This window comes from Perognathus longimembris, chromosome 11 (assembly GCF_023159225.1).
Source record: "Perognathus longimembris pacificus isolate PPM17 chromosome 11, ASM2315922v1, whole genome shotgun sequence".
NCBI lineage: Eukaryota > Metazoa > Chordata > Mammalia > Rodentia > Heteromyidae > Perognathus > Perognathus longimembris.
Window position 1 is genome coordinate 22,792,048 of NC_063171.1, and position 24,668 is coordinate 22,816,715.

Sequence of the window (24,668 nt, forward strand, 5' to 3'; positions counted from 1 at the left end):
ACATCCAAGGCTCCTATTTTTCTCAAGATAGGCTTATTCTTGCCCTTCTGCCAGAATTACTGGTATGCATATCACCACACACAGCTAAGACCCCTAATCTTTTTTTTTAAGTGTGGGTGCCTTACATTTACCTGATTTATTTATTTTTCCAGTCCTGGAGCTTGAACTCAGGGCCTGAGCACTGTCCCTGCCTTCTTTTTGGTCAAGGCTAGTACTCTACCTCTTGAGCCACAGAGCCACTTCTGGCTTTTTGTGTGGTGCTGAGGAATCGAACCCAGGGCTTCATGCATGCAAGGCAAGCACTATACCTCTAAGCCACATTCCCAGCCTCATTTACACGATTTAAGTTTTCTCTGTGCACCTTTCCTTTTAGCCTAAAGTCTTTGCTGAGCTGCTCATCCACAGCTCAGTTGTCCTATAGGAGGAAGAACTGTAAGGCAGACCTAGCAGCCTGCAAACTTGGGCTGTACTCACTACCCTTGGGCTAGAACTTCCCTGTTCTGTAACCCAGCAACCCTCCAAACTCTCCAGTCTCTTGGCCCATCTTGGCAGGTCTTTAAGGCACCATGGGATTTTATGAACTGTCTCTGCTAATTACAGGCCATGCTTGTCCACACAAGTCATGTGTTAGTGATTGCTGGACACTACCTGATGCCTTGGACAGGTCACAGTAGTAGAGACAGGCAGCTTCAGAAAGCCCTGGTGTAGCCATCAAGGCAGGAAGTAATTAATTCTCTGGGAAATCAATTTGCAACCCTGGGAGGAGAAGAGTTGCACCTCCTTGGGGACATAGATCATCATCTTGGCGATTTCATCCAGAGCTGCTTCTGTGTACTGGAGCTCCCGACTCACGAAAGCATCACGTACGCACAGCCTCACATGACGGTACTCCAGTGGCAGGAAGGGGACAAAGAAGTCAACCAGGTTTTTCTTCACAAGACAGCTGTGCCCAAAGCCACTGTCTGAAATCAAAACCCAAATTTAGCTGGACACTGGTGGCTCGTGCTCTAATCTTAACCACTCAGGTGGCTGAGATCCAAGGGATGGCAGTTCCAACCCGACAGAGAAAAGCCCACCAGATTCCATCTTCAATTAACCACTAAAAAGCCAGGCAGGGGATAGGACTCAAGTGGTAGGGCAGTACCAACAAGAAAGTTGAGCAGTCGGGTGCTGGTGGTGCATGCCTGTAATCCTAGGTACTCAGGAGGCTGAGATCTAAGGATCAAGGTTCAAAGCCAGTCCAGGCAGGAAAGTCCATGAGACTCTTATCTTCAGAAAACCGGAAGTGGCACTGTGGCTCAAAGTGGTAGACCACTAGAATTAAGCTGAAGAGCTCAGGGACAGCACCCAGGCCCAGAGTTCAAGCTCCAGAGCAGACCAAAAAATAAAAAAATGAGGCTGGGGATATAGCCTAGCGGCAAGAGTGCCTGCCTCGGATACACGGGGCCCTAGGTTCGATTCCCCAGCACCACATATACAGAAAACGGCCAGAAGCGGCGCTGTGGCTCAAGTGGCAGAGTGCTAGCCTTGAGCGGGAAGAAGCCAGGGACAGTGCTCAGGCCCTGAGTCCAAGGCCCAGGACTGGCCAAAAAAAAAAAAAAAAAAATGAGCATTTGCAAGGCTCTGAGTTCAAATCCCAGTTCCAGCCAAAACAAGAAAGTCAAAGTTACCTAGAGTCTGAACCTAGCTGGAATTTTAAGTCATCCCTACCCTAAGGCCAAGCAAGAGCTGATTTCATATACCAGCCCCAGGACAGCGTCTGTTGCAGATGCCAGGAGCCACACCACTGTGTCTTCTTGAGGTAAAGAATACCAGGTTAAAAATGGCTAGTACAGACACCAGGGAGGGGCACAAGTGCCAGGGGTGTGGCTTGCTTTGGTGGAAGTGAGGTTCTGAAGCTTCTGTCTGCATTTGCAGGGCCGTGGCCACCATTCTCTTTAACGACATTTACAAGAAAAGAGTTAAGTCTTTTTTTTCTCTGCGGCAGGGAGATGGTCCTTTTACCTGTGGATTCTGTGATGTCAGCCTGGAGGTAGGGCTCCAGGTGCTCCATGGTAATTTCTTCCCGGGACTGTCCAGACAGAAGCAAATTCAGGACTCCCTCATTGATGACACTGCCCCCAAGGTTGCTGAAAGAGACCAGGGTTGCTTAATACATTTTAATTTTTCCTTTTTTGTGTGTGTGGGGTTTTTTTGGCTGTACTGGAGTTTGAACTCAGGACTTGGTGTTGCTAAGCAGTTGCTCTACCACCTAAGTCATGCCACCAGCAATAGATACCTTCATTTCCATACTTCCTTCCACCTGAGTTACCTGACCACCAAGAGATGGCGGCTGTCGGGCCTGGGCCTGTACTCCACAGGAGAGCTGGTCACAACTCAGTGGCTTTCAGAAAGACCATGTCCTTTGCCACCCACCCTGACTCTGTCACTCCTATAAAGCGCTCAATATCATTTGGTACATGACAGACAAATATGCTTCTTGCTTGCTGCCTATATTAATAATTTTGTATGACTCATGAATGATGTTAAAATATCCAAATGATTTTTGGCTAAAAGATTGCCCACCCCTGCTATATATAACACTTGAGAAGGGGGTGCCAGCTACTCATATCTGTGGCTACTCAGGAGGCTGAGGCTGTGAGGGTCCCCAATGGAAGCCAACCCAGGCAGTCAAACCCAAGAGACTCATCTCCAGTTAACTAAGACAAAGCCAGAAGTGGATGTGTAACTGAGGTGGTAGAGTGCTGGCCCTTAAGTGTAAAATCTAAGCAAGAATGTGAGGCTTTGAGTTCAAGTACTGGCCCCCAAAAAGAAAAACTTGTAAGACTGGCTAAGTTAGGTAAGACTGGAATCTTCCCTTTGTGTGCTCTGAGGTATGCAAGCCAGATGTGTAAGGTTCCAGAACAGTGTGGTAAGTGCTGATGCAGAAATAGGTTTCCTTAGGATACTGCTTCCACACTGTCCACAATTCATACTGGACGAGACTGTCAGATGCCAGGAGTGTGAATGTGTATTATGGACAGAAGCGGTCTGGGGAGCAGATGGGACAGCTAGGCAGTGACTGGAAGAGGCGTAGAGTTTGTGTTGACGAGTGGGTGAGTCAGCTCTGAGAGGCTGCACCAAACAGGCATGAGGTAGTGACAGAAAGGTAGTCCCTAAGTTTTTTTTTTTTTTTTTTTTTAACCAACAGTCTGTGTTCAGAGATGATGGAGAAAGGATGGGAGAATTGGAGAGTTTAGGACAAACACCGTTGATAGGCTTTGGCCCTTTTTCATGTCCATCCAGTGCAAAGAGCAGGTGTTGCCTTGGGCACTTTGCTTCTCTCAGCAAGTGAAAGATGGGGATGAAGCTTGGTTTATGCAGCTTTTGGAGATGCTCCCTTTTTGCCTTTCCCCTTCTCTCTCCTCCTTTGTCTCCCTTTCATCTGATGTACTGAAATGAGGTTAGAGACTGGAGGAAGGAAAGAAGACAAACCCAGAGAGCCAACTGAGAAGCTGAAAGGAGGCACTGGGGACCTGGAGCCAAGAACGTGTCCTTTGGTTTCCTCCCTGGAGCAGCCCTGACCCTTCTGCTGGATGGGGGTGGGGCGCCTTCCCCTTCCACACTGAAAAGGCACTCATTTTTCTCTTCCTGAACCTATGGGCCAGGAGCAGGGCTGTAGTAACAGAACAGGGAAGGCAAGCAGCAAGTTAAGGAATGGAATCTGCTATCTCCTTTCCTCTCCTCAGAGGTTCTTCTCTTGACATCTTCTGGTGCATTAAGTCATTTCTGTTCCTTTCCCCCTGTGGGCAAGGCTCCCTCTGTCTGTTCCCTTGTTTGTGGGAAAGAGGCTGGCTTGGCATCTTTCCGGTGAAGGATGTTGAAGCAGGTAAGCCAGACTGCCTCCTTCCTGAGGCCTGACATCTCTCTGCTTGAGGAGCCTTGAGAAAATGAGGGCAGTGCCTTTCCCTAACTCAGCTAGATACTTGTCCATCTGTCTGTCTGTCCATCCGTCCCCTCCCCAGATGAAGAAGCTGCTTACAATGCTCACCGCTTGCTCCCTACCTGTCCTGGAAGGCAGCTCACTAAGGCACAGGCCTGCAGCAGCAGCAGAGGCAAAATGGGCTGCATTTGAGGCTGTAGCCTCCCCTGGCCAAGGCTCCACCGACAGCAGGCTCCAGGGAGGTAGAACACCAGTGGAGTCACAACAGCCCTAGGAACATTGACTCCAGTGTCTTCCCATCTCTATCCAGAGACCCAGCAGACCGTAACTAAGCTTGTTCTGAGCAGGAAGCTTGAATTCTTTTATCTATAGAACCCCAATACCCAGCTTGGTGCTCAGCACACAACCGGCCCTCAGTAAGCTTTTTAGATGGAGAGCTATGAAATTTGCCTGTATGTCTCACCTGGCTTCTGGATTTCCCCTCCTGTTTTGTTCTAGCTGATACCTTCTTCCCTACCATGTTTCAGTTGGCTCTCACCACAGGACCTTATCTGGGTGTTCCTGTCTTCACGGCCCCTCCTTCATCCTCAGTGCGGTGGCTCCGGCACCCACACGCCCTCCCTTCTCCCTGGCAGTTCCTTGCTGCCACCTGATTCACAAGCCCCCTGTAGCAACTCAGTTCCCCTCCACGTCCTCCTGGCTACCGACCGCCATCTGAAGCCGCCAAAGGGCCAGTAATAAACTCAAACGCCACCTGCTCAGTCTTTCCTAAAAAAAAAACAAATAGGTTTAAGTGATGTCTTTGCACTTTAGTTTTCTCTTTGGGGAGGAAGGGTTGACTTTTCTTTTTCTTTTTTTCTTTTTAGTCTCACTGCGTAGCCCAAGATCCTCCTCCTTCACCTTCTCATGTGCCATCCCATGCCTAGAGTTTCATCATTGGTAAAATGAGAGAATCAGGCCAATCTAAGGGGCTCCCCAAGCAAGGCAAATATGCACGGATCATTTTTCACATGCTGAGGTACAAAGCCTGGGAATATTACTCAGAGTTCTTCACATTTTCTCTGCCCTTTCTATCCTGATAGAAACTGGCATTAGTAGCCCTCTTGCAGCTTCAGTAAGACAGCTCCCCCCTCCAGTCTTGTCATGTGACCCCAGGGCCTTTCATACTTGGTAGAAATGCACAGAACTAGTCAACACTGGTGATAACCAGGTACTGGACACCCAAACACGAGGCACCCCAATTCTTCCAACACAGATGAGGGATAAGCTGGAACACCCCAGCCCAACACACACAAAGCTTCCTGTGCATCAAGCCCCACAGTAACTTCCCTACTCCTAACACCCATCAAGTTGTTCAGGTTGGAGGACCTTAAGAACCGACCTACAACAACCTTGAGAGCCTGTGGAACCCAGTGTCCAACAAGTAGAGCCCGAAGAACAAGAACCTAGATTAGAAGCAAAGGATGGCACCAGGACTGAGCAGAGTTATCTACTTCTCTACAAGTTCCAGCTGGACCAGTTTAACAGGTGTGACAAGGCTGCTGACTCCCAATGACAGCCAAATAGCTACATTCTCCTTCCTTGGTACTTCCCCTCCCTGCCACCCAATCCACAGAGTTTGGAGGCCTTTTTGGTGGACCACCAATAAAGCTTGCTTTTTCCAAAATCCCAGTGCCATCATTTTGACTTGTCTGCATGCATGGTGGGCAGTGAGCCCTGCCTGGCATTCTCTCTACTTGCTGATGACAGCCACATGTGCAAGTCTCATTTCAAATAGAAGGTTCTGGATATTTCCCAGGATCAAACTGCAAATCCTGCCCTAGTATATGATTTGAGCCACTCAAAATTCCAACAACCTTTACTGTAAAGAAGAATCAAGTCCAGAGACTCAAATCTGAAACACACTTTCTTCCCCTCCCATCACTAGAGCAGCTGAGAACCTTCAGGGGGGTTAGCGAGGGCCACTGCAGGGCACGCTAGCCCATGGTGGGTGGGATATGAGCACTAGTAGACATGGTTCCACGCAGTATGAGACAGACTGGAAGCCTAGCTTGTGCTGTATCCCACTGAACAAGTCCAAACCAGAGTCACTGGAACCCGAGAGCACATCATAATTCGAGTGGCCCTCTGAGGCCTTGTCATACATTTCCTCACTGGAAGGCAGTAATGACATCTGGTGAGCTTTTCCAAAGCCAAGATTCCACCCAGGCGAGCAGGCTGTATGACAGCATGGCCCATCATCCCACCAAGGTCAGTCACTGGGGGAAAGGGCAAGATTGTCCAGAGGATAGAGGGCTTTCTCATTGGGGCAACAACCAAAATACTACAAAGGCCAAGTCATTGCATCACACTAGGAAAATAGCCCAGCCAGGGGTCTGCTAAACAGGTGAGTCAGTGCCACAGCTGGTGGTACAAGTGGGGGAAAGGCCAGTTGCATCAGGGCCAGGGCACTGGCCTGAGTGGGGGGGGGGAGGGGCGTTAGGGAGGAGCTGTGGGAGGTGCTTCTGTGCAAAAGTGAAAGAATCCAACAAATACAGAAGGTGCCAGCTACAGACTTCCATTCCCCGGGAAGGACTAGCATCTGTAGCAGCAGTTCAGGGCTGTGCCAGCCCCTCCTCCACCTTCAAGAAGAAGCCTCAGGGCATTCATCCATCCTCTCTACATTCTGGGGCCTCCACCTAGTTCACAGCCACAATCCATCCCAGCTTATGCAGTAGACAGTGGAAAGCAGTACAGAACCTGGGGAAGGGAACTGACCTGATTCTGGGCTGAGTCATGCAGAAAATACCTCTTTTCTCATAAACTTCCCGCCTTGGGAGCCTCGCCTCTCACCCATCTCCCATTTCAAGGTCAATGGTAAGCTCCCAAGCCTGATTTGCATGCCAGGAAGAATCTAGAAACACAGTCCCCACAGTGGTTTATACCTTTTTCATCCTGTCTTCAGGGTCTACAGCTCATCCTCCAACTCTCCAGATCTGGAACAAAATCACTCCCCCTCTTCACTACAGCCAGGGAGGAGGTAATTGTTTTGAGTATTAAGGCACTCAAGAAATGCAGAGGTAGGCCATGTGCAGGTGTCTCACGTCTATAATCCTAGTTACTCAGGAGGCTAAGATCTGAGGATCACAGTTTGATGCCAGCCCAAGCAGGATTAACCTCCAGTTAATCACTAAAGAGCCAGAAGTGGCTCATCTGTAGAACACTAGTCTTGAGCACAAAAGCTCAGGAGAGCACCCAGGCCCCCTAAGTTCAAGTCCCAGGACTGGCGCAAACAACAATAAAAACAGACAAAAACAACATACACACAAAGTTGAACAGTGACATCTAAGTTTGCTTCCTGCAAAGCAATTTCAAGGGCCTGATACAAGATAAATGAAAGCACAGCTGTGCATACTTGTGGTTAAATTCTGTGTCCAGATATCTCAACACTAAGAGCTCTGAGGTTTTGGAAGAGTACTGGAGTTTGAACTCAGTGTCTTGTGTTTGCTAGGCAGGTACTCTACTACCAGACAGGGCCACAGCTTTTGTCCTCAACTGCAGTCCCACCTCTGTTCCCAGCTTGCTGTGATTACAGGTACATTACCACACGGGGCCCCACACTGAGTATTAAGCTAAGGATTTCTCCAGACCCGAGAAGAAATTGACCTTCCAAGTCTGGAGGGAGCACTGGCCGTGTTGGACTTCTGGGAGCTATGCTGTCCTCTGCCCAAGCCTTCCTTGGGAATTTTCACTGCTGCTTTCTACTTGCTTTGCAGAATGCTTTCACTGTGGGAGTAGCCTCCCTCTATCAGAAAGATGCACTGGACTGAGAGGCTCCCCTTTTTCTTGCTTGGTCTTGCAGTTAATCCTCCAGCCATGCCCTGGGCGGCCTTGGCCTTGGCCCAAGCCCCTCTGAAGTGCTAAGGGGAATAATGGGGCCTGAGGGCCCCAGCCTAGCTTTTTAAGCAGTGAGGCTGTTCTTTCTTGAGCAGGTAGGAGCTCCTAGACCTGAAACCCTCACGTTGTCAGGAATGACCCCTCCTCCCCAGTCCTGACCCTGCTCCCCTGACCTCACCTGAGAAAGAGAAAGATGGCTTTTGGAGGCTCGGCCTGTGGACCCTTGCTGACCCGGGGCTCCAGGTATTGTCCAAGGACCTCCAGCAGCTCGGGGTGCAGCTTCTCAGCCTCATCGAAGATAAACAGGCTCTGGTGGCAGCTCCACTGGGTCCTCTGGATCTGGCTCTGCAGCTGCTCCTGAACAGGAAGTGGAGAGCTGGCAGGAAGTGGGGTGCAGGCAGCTGGGGCTCAATGACTGTTTGCCCAGCATGGTGGATCACCTGGGACTGGGCTCCACCCCCAGATCTATCCAATCAAGCCTCTGGGTGGGCTCAGGGCTAACAAGTTTCCCAGGTGACTCTCATGTACCTAAGGTGGGCAATCTCAGCTTCAGTAGAGGGCAAGGGCCTGAAAGTTAGTGAGAAACCCTCCCATACTTGGGAGCAGGCCCAACTCCAGCCCTACTGTATCCTCTCCAGGATTAGGTCCTATGCTGGAACTAGAGGCCACCTCACCCACCCCCAGAGCCAGGAGTCCATCTCTGCCGTAAGAATGAAGTCAGAGAAAAGGCTCAAGGGCCAGGGGCAGCCACGGTCACCAGCCCTGCCTTCCATGCTGGGCTGAGAGCTCAAAGGAGGGAGCCTGTAGCCTACGCAGGGCAAGGCAGGGGGAGCAACCTGAAACTGGGGGACTCCTACCAGAGGCAAGACAGCAAGCAAAATCTCAATTGGACAGTGCTTCTTTGTGGTGTTCACCAGAGCAGAGCACAGGATATATTCCTTGGAGGAAGCTCCCAGCAGTCTACTCCCTGTCAATCTTTATCAGTCACCCAAGATGTGGGATGTGCAAGTGAGTGTACACATGTCAGTTTTCCCATCAGACTTTGGGATCCATAGCAGTTTGGCCACAAAAACAAGTAATTTTTCCTGGTAAATCCTGCTGATCATCAAAAAACAAACAGCAAGCACAGGCCATAAAAACTTCTGCCTAATAAAATAACAAGTTTGTGGTTGCTTTGCTGTTCTTGTAGCTTGAACTCAGGACCTGGGCATTTTCTCTGAGCTCTTTTGCTCAAGGTTAGTGCCCTGCCACTTGAGCCACAGCTCCACTTCCTGCTTTTTTGGTGATTAATTGGAGTTAAGAGTCTCGTGAACTTTCCTGCCTAGGCTGGTTTTGAACCACGATTCTCGAATCTCAGCCTCCTGAGTAGCTAGGTTTACAGGCGTGAGCCACTGGTAATTCTGTGGAGGTTGTCTGGGCTCCATGTGGCTGTTGTAGAGGCAGAGCTCAAGGGAGCTGCTGGGAGCATTGGTCCTTCCTGGGCTGCGCAGGGCCTCTGCTGTATGCAATGGACTAAGTAGAAGTCTCCATTACAGCTTCCCCCACCACAGCCACCTCTCCACGGCTCCAGAGCCCACCCCTTGCAAGCACAGGCTGGCATCAGGGTCTCCCTTTGGGCCCCACCTACCACCTGCAGTGCCCATCCGTACCTTATACAGGTCCACATACTTGGAGTGTGGAAAGTGGAAAGTGGCAATAAACATCTTGACACAATCACTCCTCAGCCCGTCCCGATACAGGTTCTCTGCCAGAATCCGTGCCACGAAGTTCTTGCCTGTGCCAGACCAGCCATGGAATGACAGAACCAGTGCCTTGTCTGGTTGGGGCATCTCTAAGTAGCTCCTGACTGCCCTCAGGACCAGATCTCTGGCCAAATGCTGGCCATGCAGTCGTGCTGTCAGGTCCGATTCTAAGCCTAAGGGCAGGAAAGAGGCCACATGAGAGTCAGATGGCATATTCCCCCTGGTATCCCCAGCCACCTCTGAGGTGAAATCAGTTACTCTTCATCCCATGAGCTTCAGAACAAGACACTAGAGGGCACACCTCCTGAAAGCAAGGACACAAGTGTTATTTTTGAAGAGGTTACAAAGTCAAGATTGAACTCAAGCCAGGTGCCAGTGGCTCATGTCTATAATCTTAGCTACTGGATCTAAGGATCTTGGTTCAAAGCCAGCCTGGGCAGGAAAGGCCCTAAGACTCTTATCTCCAGTTAACCACCAGAAAACCAGAAGTGGTTCTGTGGCTCAAGTGGTAGAGTGCTAGCCTTGAGCTAAAGAGCTCAGGGGCAGCACCCAGGCCCAGAGTTCAAGCCCCATGATGGACCAAAACAAAAGATTGGATATAGGGTAAGAGCAAATGACCCATTCTGAAGACACCCTAGAACAGGTGACAGGGAACAGTACAAGTGGATCCTGCCCACACTCTGAGATGCTTCTACTCCTTAGTTTCAAGTCTTAAATATGTCAAGAAGTGAGGATAGCATCCTATTTCAATTTGGTACAGGTATGGTGAGCCCATACCAAGCTGCCCTTCAGATTTGGAAACCAGGAAGCTGTGCTGCTGTCTGAGGTGTGGCAATCACCAACTGGAGTTCTGAATCAATCCATTTGGCATACTACACCAGCCTAGAGGGGACTGTGGAGTCTGGAGTGAAACCCTGCAAGCATCATATTTCCCAACCACAGTGTCACAGAAGGGAAAATTAATATTGCTTCCCTCTCCTCCACCCTCAGAACCGCGTTGTGGCATATTTAATTTTCACACCAATTCTGTAAGGCAGACAGGAAAAAACTTCCTAAAGTTTGTCTGCTGGGAAGAGATGATGAGATAGGAATTTCACATGGCTCTTCTGGTTCCCAGACAGAACAATTCCAATATCCAGTCCCTTTCACAATAATTAGGTTAAAGGCAGAGAGGCAACTTGTTGACTGTATGCTTGGGGTCTTACTCTCAACCAGCTGAAACTACAGCCATACTTCCCCATCTATGTGCAGTCCAAGGTTCTGTCCTATACCAAACCCTATGGCACTGGCACTTCCAATGAAGAGACCTAATATCTATGTGAGCCTCATTTATAGAGTTACAAGAGAACTCTGGGCAAGAAATAACTCCTGGGAAAAACAGAAAAGCGTCACAAAGGACTTTGTGGGCCTTTGTCAGCTGAGGTTGGATGCTAAATACTACTGTCTGGGAGTTCAAATCCAAATAATCAACAATATGCAAGTAAAGCCACCTGAGGGAGGTTCGTAAGTCATTATTTGAGAGAGAACTTAAAAGCATAATGGTGGGGGCTGGGATGTAGCTCGGTGGCAAAGCGCTTGCCTAGCAAGTGCAAAGTCCTGAGTTTGATCTCCAGTACTAAAAAAGAAAAGACCCCCCCAAAATATAGTTACCCTGCCCCCCCATAAAAGCATAATGGTGGGGCAATTTTCACATTATGTAATGGTTAGTATGAATTAGTTTATAACAACAACAATCTTTGGTTTGGGTATGCTTGCCTATAATTCTAAATAATTAGGAGACTGAGATCAGGAGGATGGAGGTTTGAGGAGATCTCATCTCTACTAACAAAATGGTGAGTGTAGTGGTACAAATTTGCCACCCTAACTACCACTTAACCAATACAGGAGGATCATAGTTTAGGCTAGCCTGGGCAAAAAGCAAGATCCTATTTGAAAAATAACAAAAGGGCTGGGTAATGGCTCAGGTAGTAGAGTACCAACCTAGCAAGTCAAGGGCCAAGTTCAAACCCCAGAAATGGAAAAAAAAAAAAAAAAGGGTGGCGGGTGGGGGGAAGGAAGAGACAAAGAGCTGGGCTCTAGTAGCTCACGCCTGCAATCCCAACTACTCAGGAGACTGATATCTGAGGATCAGGGTTTGAAGCCAGCCTGGGAAGGAAAGCCTGTGAGACTCTTATCTACTTAAGAAAGCTGGGAGTGGTACAGTGGCTCAAGTGGTAGAGCGCCCAGGCCCTGGACTGCCTAGGACTGGCAAAACAAATAAACCCAAAACAAACCCCAAACCAGAAAGAGACAAAGAAAATAATTGCTTATTGTTCTCAAGGTATGAAGCCACTAAGTTATCGTCACTGAACCCTAGAATGCATTTTTCATTCTGCAGACATTTGTTGGCTATCAGTTTGAAAGGGACAGTTGTCTTTTTTTTTTTTTTTTTTGAGACAGGAGTTGCCATCTAGCTGAAGCTTAGCATTAGACTTTCAATATTATTTCCTCAGCCTCCCAAGTGCTGGAATTATAGGTTTACCACCATGTTCTGGGAGACAGGGACATTAGAAAGTAATGTTAGGTCTGCCCAGGAGAACAGAACAGCCCCTCCCTTAATATTTACCTGAAAGCAGGAATCATGTGAATGCCAATCATCCGACTGTGTGTAAGTAGCAAAGGACCCCAGACTCTGAGGTCACTTCCTCATCCACTTACGTCATTTCCTGAACTTCCCTGGTCATAACTCCCTGGGACAGTGGGAGGTTTCCCAGGCTCTGAGATCACTTCCAAATCTGCTGTGGTCCCACCTCCCACCTTCCCCTAAGATGTGGGGCTTGCAGTTTGCCCCCCTCCCTCCCTGCCAGTGAACTCTTTTCTGCCTGACCATGTGGTTTCCTTTCCGGCGAACCTTACAATCAGCCCAAATTTTTGATTGGTTCTCTTTCTCAATAATGCCAACCATCCTTAACAGGCTGCTGTTCCACATTATAGACAGGTATTCTGGGCCTGATTCTCGAAGGGTCATGTAGATTTGTTGGATTATGAGTTCATCCCTGTAAAATCTTCAGTATAGGGCCTGGAAGATTGTAGGGGTTCCCTGGATTTGTTATTCTGCTTCCTTAGACCTACTGCTAGGGCCGGCAGGAAGGTGTGGTAAGGAGTGACAAATGAACAGAGGAAACCTCCAGTGTAGACAGGATGGACACTGACAATCAGGGGTCTGGGCTTCTCCGACATCTGGTAGTGTCCCTTCCTCAACAGTTGTCTTAGCTGGGTGTGACATGTTCATGGTATTCCCACGGACTCTAAGAAGCTCTGAGCCCTTAAACTGATGGTAAATGGGTCTCTTGCACCATTAAAAACAAGTAATAGGTTTATCTTCTCTGATGAAAGTATCTTAGTGTTGTTTCCAACAACAGGATGGAGGGGTTGTGTAGCTGGAATTCTATCCTTAATCTAAAAAAAATCCACACTTAGGATGGAAGTGCTTTGATCTCAGGTCCCAGACAAGAGAATGCAGAAACCCACTAATTGCACCATTAAAGTTGGTGTGGTAGCTGGGCAGCAGTGGCTCACCCTGTTAACCTAGTTACTCAGGAGGCTGAGATATGAGGATTGCAGTTCAAAGCCAGCCTGGGCTGAAAAGTCACCAAACTCTTATCTCCAATTAACCACCAGAAAACTGGAAGTGGCACTGTGGCTTAAAGTGGTAGAGAGCTGGCCCAGGCCCTGAGTTCAAACTCCATGGCTGATAACAACAACAACAACAACAACAACAACAACAACAACAACAACAACAACAAGTTGATGTTTTTCCTAATGTTGGAAGTCCTGGAAGCTCAGTATCTTGCCCAAAGGTCCTCAAATATCTACAGATTTCGATTTATCATGACAGTTCCTGCTTGGAGGGGAGGTTAGCTGGATGGTAGAAGGTCCTTGCACCCCAGCCATCCTTCCCCACAACTCCCCCCCCCCGCCCCCGCCCCCATGCGGGTCTACCAGTCTAACCTGAAAAGTTGTTGGAGATCCTGCAGTCTCGCCCCTCACAGCACTCCTGGAAGCTGCGGAACCACGTGGTCAGCCGCTCTAGGGACCATTTGCCCCACCGGGGAAGGTTCCAGTCTGGAAAAGAGCCATGAGATGGAGAGGAGAGTCTCTCATCCATGAGACGGACGAAAGAAACCCACCACTGAATTGTTCAGGGACAGCGCCAGAATCCAAACGGGAGGCCCGACCCCAGCTGGAAAGCGCGCCGGCCTCCATCAGCAGCAAAGGAGCGGCCGGTGGCGGGCGCCGCACTAGCGCGCCCACCGCAGACTTTCCTCCACGCGATCGGGTAGGTGGAAGAAGACCACGCGGTAGTTGATGGCGGAGTGGGCCAGGGCAGGTGTGTGTGTGTGGGGGGGGGGGTGTTTGAGGAGCGGGGGCAGGAGGGAGGTCCAGGGCAGCATGTGGAAGTGGCTGCACGCCAGCTGGTGGGCGTCCGCCAGGTGGTCCCCCGGTGGCGGCCGGGCCCCTAGCTCCCCGCTGTGCTTTGCCTCCTGGAAAGCCAGGCTCTTACCCAGGGGGGACGAGGTCGCCTCGTCATTGTCCTCACAGTGGTCGGGCCACACCTGGCAGCTGAAGAGTGTCCAGTACCGCCTGGAGAGGGCACCGGCCGCCCCCAGTTGCTCCTTCAGGCGCCGGACGCCAGGCCAGGCCCACGATGAGCCGGGCTCGTCCTCGCGCTCCCGCGGGCTCTCGAGGAGGCCGCGGTGCCCCGGCGCCCCCGGGAGCAGCAGCAGGAGGAGGTGGAGGCAGAGCCAGCGCGGGCACCGCGGGAGCCGGACGCGCTCCATGGCGCCTCGGCGGGTCCCGCTCGTCTCCCCTAGCTGCTGGGAGACTGACTGGGAGGAGGGAGACAAGGGATTGGTGTTGCCATGACGACTGGCTGGCCGGGTGGGGCTAGTGAACCACAACTTGCCAACTCTCCCTTCCTTGTGACCCGATTAGGGAACCGAAACCTAGCCTGGGACACAGGCAGCTCGAAGCCAGTTTTAGGCCTTCTTCACAGGCTTCCAGGAAGCAGTCTATTCTGGGGGTGATTGTGGTTGCAAAGGTGACATCAGGTCCTAGGACCTGTCTATCACTCAATTACTTTCGTGCAGCTATGGTAGCCCTTGTGAGAACAACTACATAAGGACACCCTTTTGTACCTTGTTTCTGGTTGCGGGCCAACTTCCTCCCAACCCAATAAGGGAAGCTGTTGAAAGCATCTTAGGCAGCCAGCAGCAGTTGGTTGCAAGAGTCAGCTGAGTGGAGAAGCCCTGAGAAGAGTTGGGCACTAGAAAGCCGGTCTGGCCAGGTTGCTCTGGCTCTTCTGCAGAATATGAAACCAGCGAAATGAAAACCCGTGGCTTACACTGATGCAATCTGCCAAAAGAGGAAGGGATAAGCTCCGTAGTGGAGGTATTTGGGTTTTGGAAACCCCCAGAATCACAAGGAAATCATACCATCTCCTGTAAATAATTATATTGTGTGAAAAATGCTTGGGACTATAAAGAGCCACTACTTCCCCTTCAGCTTTCTTCCTAAATGGGAACAAAGGAGGAGGCAGATTTCAGGGGAGCTTAGTGTATTGTTAGCATTTCCCTAGCCTCAGGTCCTCAGCTCCTCCCACTAGCCCCCAGATCCACCCATACCTAATGAACTACTCCTACTCACTACCTACTTACTTCCCCTTTACCCACAGAGAGAGAGAGGGAAGCTGCCACCTGGATAAGGTGCAGACACGCCATGTAGCTCCCATGGGGACTATGGCCCCACTAATAAACCTCCTTATGAACCTTCTTCTCCGGTCTGTGATTATCTGCACGTGGTCCCCTGGGATGGCCATTCATGTATTTTTCAGTATCAAGTTAGGAGCCATCAGTGGCCTTGGAGCACTGTGTGCTGGCTGGAAACGTGGCTAGTCATGGTTAGTGGATGTCCAGAGGTAAGGTGAATCTGGGCACTGTGCCTCACAGGAGTAGGTATATGTCTGTGTCTTCAAGCACACACTATTTAGGGTTGTTCCATCTGCAGCAGGGCACCAAATTTGTCCCCCCCCCCCCCCCCTTTCAAACAAGCCAGGGAAGCCAAATCAGCATCTTTGTTAGAGTTAGGTTGAAAAGTAACACGTGTTTATATTGTATCTTAAACCATCAGTGCTATCAGAACGGAACCTAAGTTTTCTACGGAGCGACAGAGCATCAGTGCACCCCAAACATGTGGAATCCTTCACTGGTAGTTATCCTTGAACACACCATAAGCTTGTCTTATTGGGAGGTGGTGGAAACCTCTTAAGAAGCGGAACCTACTGCAAGATCTTTCAGTCACAGGGGTGTTCTAGGGCGATTGCAGGAACCCAGTCTCTTCCTCCTATTTTCCCCTCTGATTGTGGTAAGCAGTTTTGTTCCATCATGAGCCATACCCCTACACACACACTGAAAGGATATACACAATGGACTATAAACCTTCAAAGATATAAACAGCCTCTAACACTGAAAATCCAAATTAACTACTTCCTTTATAAATTAACTATCAGGTTTTGTTACAGTGACAGAAAGCCAGCACACTATCAGTACTTATCTGAAAACATTAAAGGGTCCTGCCATTGTCTGTATAGCTCCAGGCATTGCCTACTTGCACTATGCCTCCACTTCCTCCAATGTCAGTCACTTCAGCTGGGCACTGGTGGCTCATGCCTATAATCCTACTCAGAAGGTTGAGATCTGAGAATCGAGGTTCAAAGACAGTCCAGGCAGACAAATCTAAGAGACTCTTATTTTCAATTAACCAGGAAAAAGTAGGACCTGAAGGCATGATTCAAATGGTAGAGTATCAGTTATGAGCAAAAAAGCTAAGTGAGAGCTCAAGGCCTGGAGTTCAGGTCCCAGTACAAGAGCGTGCACATGCACACACACGTCCTTTCATGGTGATACTGTCAAGACTAACTCAATGACAGCCAGGCGTCACTAGTTGATGCATGAGATCTGAGGATTGCAGTTCAAAATCTAGCCCAGGAAAGTCCGTGAGACTGGTAACTCCAACTAACCACTCAAAAACTGGAGTATTTGAGTGTTTTGAGATGTGGCTCAAATTGGTAGAGCACTACCCTTTAGCAGAAGCGCTCAGGCCCAGCATTCAAGCCCCATGACTGACCAAAAGAAATTCAACAAGTGCTTCATCTCAATAACATTTCCATATCTATCTATCTATCTATCTATCTATCTATCTATCTATCTATCTATCTATAATATGGAGGTCAGATCTGGCCAGCGAAAGATGGCCAAAGCTGACTCCATCTCCCCAGCCCCATCAGCTCGGGAAAATTCGCTCTCCCAGTAAACAATAGTGTCCCCTCCCCAAATCCACGCTTTAGTTCTTGATGGGTGTGCCTGGATTCCTACTGGAAGGGAAGCCCCATCCTCAGGTAATGGGAGTTCATGAATCCCAAGAGACAGGGGTGGGCACATGGCCCATAGGTTACTGAACCTGTCAAGTGCTTGGAACTGGGAGCTTCCTGTGACCCTGCCCCATGACCTGACCCTATTTAGGGGCAGGCCAGCTCAGGCACCATTACGCCATGCCACATGTTCGAGTCTTGCATCTGTGGTCCCCATGGTGTCCTAATTCAGCTCTCCATTGGAGCTAAATTGGTTCGATGGTACTTGGAAATCCTCCGCAAGTCTCTGTGCCACTGTCCTGTTCTGTGTTATGTTTTTCTGAAACCTGGGACCAGTCCATCTGGAACTTCCCCAATAAATCCATCGTTTTACTTAAGACTGTCTCTGAGTGGTGGACTCTTGGAGGGACAGGGGATTCTCCCCCTCGGACGCCACTACACTGTATTTTAAAAGGACTATTGAATGGCTTTAGTTAGTACTGGTATGAATTTATGTTGATAGAATTACTAACCACTATGACTAGCTAATCGTTTTGAGGTAGAATTCTTGCTTAGCTTACCACATGCTGCCCCCCAAAAAAGATAGAGATAAAAGTTGCTAATTATTGTTTATTAAAAAAAAACTTGTGGAAAAAATGATCTCTGCTTCTAGGTAGTAATAGTTCCTGAGAACTGGTTTAGAGTGAGCAATTCAACTTGACTCCAAGACATTCCTTTTCCTTGGGAAAAAAAAAAGTTTTCTCCAGAATCAACTTTACACAGAAACAAAAAAATGGATACACTAACATTTAGCTAAGTCTCAAGTATTTCAATAAGTTTCTCCACTTCATTCTCAGGGAATGGAGGCTACTGGCTTAAAAATTTCAGGATTTAAGAGCACATAGAGGATGGAGACCTCTAGAGGCTACTGTGGAAACCACAAGCATGGTGTGGAACCATGTTCATTGCAGCACTATTTACCACAGCCAAGGTATGGAAACAGTCCAGATGCGCCTCAATGGACAAATGGATCAAGAAAATGTGGTATATATGAATTTTCTATCTATCTACAGATTCAACTATTGGACATACCTAAATATAACTATCTTACATAGACAAGAATTATTTTTTTTTGGCCAGTCCTGGGGCTTGGACTCAGGGCCTGAGCACTGTCCCTGCTTCTTTTTGCTCAAGGCTAGCACTCTGCCACTTGAGCCACAGCGCCACTTCTGGCCATTTTCTGTATATGTGGTGCTGGGGAATCGAACCCAGGGCCTCATGTATATGAGGCAGGCACTCTTGCCACTAGGCCATATCCCCAGCCCATAGACAAGAATTTTATTTCTCCTGTAGGAAGAATATTTCATCACTTGCAAAAAATTGATGGACCTGGAAAAAATTCTATTAAGCGAAGTCAGGCCTAGACAAAGGCTGCATGTGTTCTCTCATGTGGAAGGTAGATGTAATTTAAAAATATACAAGCAGAACATCGATGAAGTCTTATGTAAGTATACATCATAAATGTATTAACCAACATATGGCATATGCAGTAGAGAATTCAAATGGTATAGCTCCTTAGAAAAATGAACTCACAGTCCAACAAAATAGCAGGAAGCTGGTACTTGAGATGTGTTGCAGGGAGGACATAGGGAGAGAGGTAGAAAGATGAAGGGAAGAAAAGGGGGTGCAAATGCAGTAATAATATTCAATTCACATCCCATGAAACTAGGAAAATTGAGGGGAGGTAGAGCTGGAAAGGATGAGTGAGAATGCTTAAAGGGGGTAGTACTGGTCAGGATGTATACTGACATATTGAATAGTAACAAAAAAGCTAAAAATCTGAGTTTCCTAAGAGCTGTAAACAGGGCAACTTACCTTGTCTTCGTGTCTGTATGGTATAATCTGCTGACACGTTCTTTAGGATTCATAATTCTTTGCTGCTAAAAACTACAATGTTGGGCTGGGGATATAGCCTAGTGGCAAGAGTGCCTGCCTCGGATACACGAGGCCCTAGGTTCGATTCCCCAGCACCACATATACAGAAAACGGCCAGAAGCGGCGCTGTGGCTCAAGTGGCAGAGTGCTAGCCTTGAGCGGGAAGAAGCCAGGGACGGTGCTCGGGCCCTGAGTCCAAGGCCCAGGACTGGCCAAAAAAAAAAAAAAAAAAAAGGAAAAAAAAAAAAAAACTACAATGTTGACTGGGTGTTGGTGGCTCAGGCATGTAATCCTAACTACGCAGGAGGCTGAGATTTGAGGATCACAGTTTGAAGCCAACCTGGGCAGAAAAGTCCCCATGAGACTCATCTCCAATTAACAACTCAAAAACTGTAAGTGGAGCTGTGGCTCAAAGTGGTGGGTAGAGTGCTAGCCTTGAGCAAAAGAGCTCAGGGACAGCACCCAGGCCCTAAGTTCAAGCTGCACAAGTGACAAAAACAAAACAAACCTACAAAGTTGGAGTCAACTGCTAAACATTATAAGAAGTCTTGAAGAATGATCCTATGGAAAACTCTGGTGCAGTTACAAGCTATGGACCTTCTGAAGACCAGTGAGAAGATTAAACTTCTTACCCACTGGATGCTATGAAGCAATCCCTGTGGAAGGTTAAGTGGAGGCAAAAGAGGCAAGCGGTCCCTTATGAAACAGGCAAGAAATTGGTATAGGAAAAAGGGGGGAATCCTGACAGGGAGAAAAAAAAGGTTAACAGAAAAAGATGATACACATAAATATGTATTAAAATCTTTATTTTCTGAATTGAAACCCATAGAACACAATAGAAATTTGGGTGTGCATCTGCTGTTTGGCATCCTACCAAGTATAACCTCTACTTGTACAGCAGCAATGAGGAAATCCTTGGCAGACCAAATGAGCGTAGTGACTCCTATATCTCCCTTTAGGCAAATAAATTAACTTCCCAAATTAGCTTCCCAGTAAGTTATTTCCAGTTTCCTAATGTTTTGCTTGTGAGGAACACCTTAGTTCCTAAAACCTGTGACAGTCCCTACCCTACTCACCACCCAGACTGTAGCAATGAAAGGGCAAGAAGCCAGCCTGCCCCACAGAACAGGTCCACAGAGGCAGGCTTACCATGTGCACAGCCACAGCTGGCTCACCAGAGCTGCACAGCAGCTGTTTGCTGAGCAAATGGTCCTTGTCACTTAGGATCCACTCATAGACTAAGCTTTATAAAGTCTACTTATAGTCTGAGTTGAAGCTAGCTTCAAGTCCTTCTGTAATGTAGATCAGTATTTCCTTGTGTCAAAATAAATGCTTTCCTTGCTAGAATACATAGATAGCTATATATTCATACACCTTTGCCCATGTTCCTAGAAGCCCACACTCACAGGATGACCACGCACAAGACAGCTTGCTGACAGAGGCTGTTCTACCATCTTGGAGTGTGGTCAGAGGACACAGAGAGAAAAGATGCTGGAGGGACATAAGGCGTGGGAAGGGGAAGCCAACATTTGTATATTTTAAAGAAAAGATGATTTCTTTGGATGACTGAACCTCCAGGTCACATTGAGAAATTGCTATGTACAGAATTCAACTTTCTCAAAAAAGTATATAATAAATGTTCCTAATTCCTTTTTCTTCTTAAAATTTGACATGTTAGCCCTGAGGATAAACAGGGAGAAATGCCTTAAGTATACATGGAACAATATTCTGAGCAAATCAGAGCCTAACGTCTTGCAGAAAAATTTTTCTCCTGTCCCCAAACCACAATGCAGCCTCATATTTAAGAATAGCTTTAGAATGAAACCATATATTCTTGTGCCAACTCAAACCTCAAAACACACATTTTTAAGAGTGAGAGTAGAAAATACTCATTGGTTCTGATTTTCCTAATATTAAAACATATCCATATCTTTACAGATGTAATGTATCCATGGAGATACACTGAGTTGGAATATCCAATTTAGAGTTGACTGAAATTCCTCCAATGAGTTGATTTCACTATCCCAAGCTTTTAATAAATAAGCAAACCAAAAGAGGTTGGTGTCACAAAACTTTAAAAGAAGATACCTCTTTTTTTCAAAGAAAACTTAGTGTTTATGAATTTTAAGGCCACTAGCTTTTCTGGTTGGTTTTCTTCAAGTTTCACCCAGATACACTCTTCCAGCTAGCTAATCCAGTCCTAACGAGAACACAAATAATACCCTCAGTGTCATGTCACACCATTTTTAGCTGTGGATCTGAATACCTCTTAGTATCCTGGGGGTAAAAATAGGGAAAAGAATAAAATGACACTTTTTTGTAACTTCTTTGAAGAAAAGACAGATATTTTTTCAAAGCAGCTTCCCTTCCTGTGTTTTTCCTCAGAAGAATTTCCTGCTTCCACATTAGGAAAGAAGTTCCCAGTTTGAGAGTGGTTCTTCTTTATTTGTGTGCTATACTAAAGGCAATATGTCTGAAAAGACACTGAGCCATAATTTAGTTCAATCAGAAATTACTCAGGAGAGCAGAGCTGACTAATATTCTATCTACTGTCTCCTAACAGTGGCTTCCTAAAGCTCTGGGGTGAGCACTATCCAAGCTGAACTGAGAATCACTCTGGACACACACAGCAAGCAAGTAGCCTTAAAACTGCAATCAATGCCTCCTTTGGTTAACATTGTGTTTTGTGCTAATGTTTGTTGTCTTAAATTCAATACTCCTTAAAAAAAAAACCCAGCTCATTCTTATATCCACCTCAAAGTACATATAGACAGTATGGAAGTTTTATGATTTCATTCTATTTTAAAGTGTTACAGGGCAGTCAGTTAAACTGGGGCACAGATGCAAATGCTGTTTTTAAAAGTATAGCTGCCTAAAACTGCTAAGCAATGGCTGGCATTAATAAGTTCAAACACGCTGCTTAAATATAGTCTGTTTGACTGAAGTACAGAATCAGAACCACATCTGGACTAGTTGGGAGGGAAACAGCTTTGAGAACACAGGTGAGTGGGCAACTCAGGCCTGTCCCCTTTGCCCTGTAATTTAAGCAGCTGCTTCCATGTCAAAATCACCTTGCCAGAACCCAAAGCTAAACTTGTGGTTTAGCAACCGAAATCTGACAGTACTATGAGGAGACAGAAGAATACTACTACATCATGAGCTAAGAGCTAACTCCAAATGAGATTAAATGATGAATGTAGGATTTGGAATAAATAAAAACCTGAATGCTCTTTCTGGTAACTTCTTTAATTTCAAGACTTATTCTAATTCTTATTTCAAGATTTATTTTAATCTTCAAACAGTCTAAATCACAAGCTAAGCTGCCATCCAGCAGGATGTATGTTATCTGCTGTAGCACAGCTGCCTTTCTCACATGGCAAGACCAGGACTGCAGATCTGCCAGACAAAGCAACTTTCATGACCAAATGGTGGAAATTTACTTAAGAAGAGAAATGAGGATGGCAGAGACAACTAGAATTCCTGACTCTTACTCAAGGTATTACCAAATGTTTGCTTTGTTAATTTGGAATTTGCCTACTTTAGGCAAAAGGCAGGAAACAAACAAAAAGGCTCCATAAAGATAATCATGCTTGAGCTGTAACAGTATTTTCTACAGAAATAATGTTTTGGTTAATTTGAATGTGACTGTAGCTCTGCAGCTTTTACTTACCCACAAAGTCACATTGACTTTGTATATACCTAAGAACTGAAATAGAAGGGAACTTGTTTTTCACTAATTTAGCCACTGATTCTGATTCTTCAAGATGAGTCTCTCCTTCCCTGAGTTAGTCGAAACTATACTACCCAGTTGTTTAAAAGCCTGAACATCTTCCTCTTTGTCCTTCCCTCCAATTCTATCTTAAAAATGGATCTCTTCAACAGAGTGTGCTATTTTGGCTCAACAGAATGAAGGTTTAATTTGCTGCCATTCTGAAAAAGAAACTAAGCTTTCCAATTTGACTAGTCCTGGGACAAAAAAGACATGTCTGTGAAACAGTTCCATAAAATCCACAGGTGTGGTGAAAGACTGAAAAGTTTACCTCAAAACACACTCTGAAGCCAGTACCAGCATTCACCTATCCAAATGCCACACCTCTGTTTGTCCTTTGGCATGGGATTTATAAAGACTGACCATTGCTAGAAAGCACAACTGCCAAGGAAATCAGCTGATTCTGTAGAAACAGCTCATGCTCTAATGGTCATGGTTTTTGTTTTACGCCTTACTTACTACAGAAAACCCCAGAAACACCCGAAGACACCCTCTCCATTACCAACAGAACTTTTCACTGGCCAGCTCCAAGCCATCTCATGCCATTAGGAATTGTTTGTGCTGTTTTTCTATCTTTGTAAAAATGTTTCACTAATTTTTTGTTGAAAATCACAAGTGGGAGAGAGGCATTCTATCTTCCACCAGCACAGTGTCCATCCCAAATTGGTCAGTGCACTGCTTTATGGTGGCCAGGACATTCAGGAGCCGCTGGTCCACAGCATCCAGGTGAAAATCAGACAGCACAGGGGAGATGGGGTCATGGGCCAGGGCAGATTTTAAGGCAGACTTTAGCACTCCATTCTTAAGGTAGTTCAGTCTGTTCCAGGTAGAAACCCGAATGCTGAAAGAAAAAGTTTTAAGACGTTACATTAAAAACTATCAAGCTGAGTTTAAAGCCTACATGACAAAAGTTAAAAAAATTATGTACAATATTTTAACTAGAAAAAACATTTGTTTCGGAATTACTTCATGAGAAAGCTACATTATCATGTTTTGGTCTGATTTATGGGTAATTATACGTACATACATACACACACGTATATTCAATAAAGGAAAATCATGAACTAAGGAATGACACTGATTAAGATGCTTGTTACTCATAAACTGACATGTTGACAACTTGAGTAAAAAATAAAAAAAACAAAACATAAACCAATTTGAATGTCCAATAATTGGAATAGTTAAACAAATCATGTCTCACTCACCAAGGAAATTATGCAGCCATTAAAAAAAGTTTTGAAAATTTAGTGTGGCATGGAAAATTTAGAGGAAACACATCTTTTACTTTAAATTTGTAGGATAGCAAATGTTTGGGTGAAGACACTCTATGTGATTAGGATGAAGCACATAACAATGTTAACAGGCATTATTCTTGGATGTAAATGGGAGACTTAATTTCCTCCTTCAGGTTACTAAATCTATATTTCTACCATAATGGGGATTTATTTATTCATTCATTATGCCAGTTCTGGGGTTTGAATTTAGGACCTGGACTCTGTCCCTGAGCTCTTTTGCTCAAAGTTGGAGCTCTACCATTTGAGCCACAGTTCCACTTCTGGCTTTCTTTTTTTTGTGTCAGTCCTGGGGCTTGGACTCAGGGCCTGAGCACTGTCCATGGCTTCTCTTTGCTCAAGGCTAGCAGTCTACCACTTGAACCACAGTGTCACTTTCAGCCTTTTCTGTTTATGTGGTGCTGAGGAATCAAACTCAGGGCTTCATACATGCAAGGCAAACACTACTGCTAAGCCATGTTCCCAGCACCCACTTCTGGCTTTTTGGTGGCTAAGAGTCTTACATACTTTCCTGCTCAAGCTGGCTTTAATCCGTGATCCTCAGATCTCAGTTTGCTGAATAGCTAGAATTACATGCATGAGCCATCAGTGCCTGGCTTTATTTGGTTTCATTATCTTCAAAGGAGATGCCATTTAACAAAGTACTTTGAGTATAATGCATCTTGACCAATGTCACCCCTTTCCATATTCTCACCTATCCCTCTCCCTTGCTTTTCTTAATTTTGTAGGCTATACATTGAATTCT

The 24,668-nt window shown here is 46.6% G+C and overlaps 2 protein-coding genes across 3 annotated transcripts in view; both read right to left on the minus strand.

The window, feature by feature from the left end:
* Positions 1-246: 246 nt before the first annotated feature.
* Positions 247-15,081, minus strand: Tor3a (torsin family 3 member A). Its single transcript, XM_048357366.1, has 6 exons — positions 14,084-15,081; positions 13,531-13,644; positions 9,448-9,713; positions 7,977-8,155; positions 2,005-2,129; positions 247-962 (listed from the first exon to the last, which is right to left on the minus strand). Exons 1-6 carry the CDS (start codon positions 14,358-14,360, stop codon positions 712-714), a joined length of 1,212 nt encoding a protein of 403 aa, XP_048213323.1. The 5' UTR covers positions 14,361-15,081; the 3' UTR covers positions 247-711.
* A 4,570-nt stretch (positions 15,082-19,651) lies between these two features.
* Positions 19,652-24,668, minus strand: part of Fam20b (FAM20B glycosaminoglycan xylosylkinase) — a 51,504-nt gene continuing 46,487 nt past the window's right edge. For both annotated transcript variants that reach the window (XM_048356693.1, XM_048356694.1), the window contains one exon: positions 19,652-23,472. In XM_048356693.1, coding sequence (XP_048212650.1) covers positions 23,241-23,472 — 232 coding nt within the window. In that variant the 3' untranslated portion in view covers positions 19,652-23,240. The remainder of the gene's footprint in view (positions 23,473-24,668) is intronic.

Bases quoted from the DNA above. Each gene is read 5' to 3' on its own strand.
- Tor3a (XM_048357366.1), bottom strand. From the start codon at position 14,360: ATGGAGCGCGTCCGGCTCCCGCGGTGCCCGCGCTGGCTCTGCCTCCAC. The intron at 13,645-14,083 runs GTAAGAGCCTGG...GCTCTTTTCCAG, and splicing joins GGCGACCTCGTCCCCCCTGG to ACTGGAACCTTCCCCGGTGG. The intron at 963-2,004 runs GTAAAAGGACCA...TTTTGATTTCAG, and splicing joins TGACATCACAGAATCCACAG to ACAGTGGCTTTGGGCACAGC.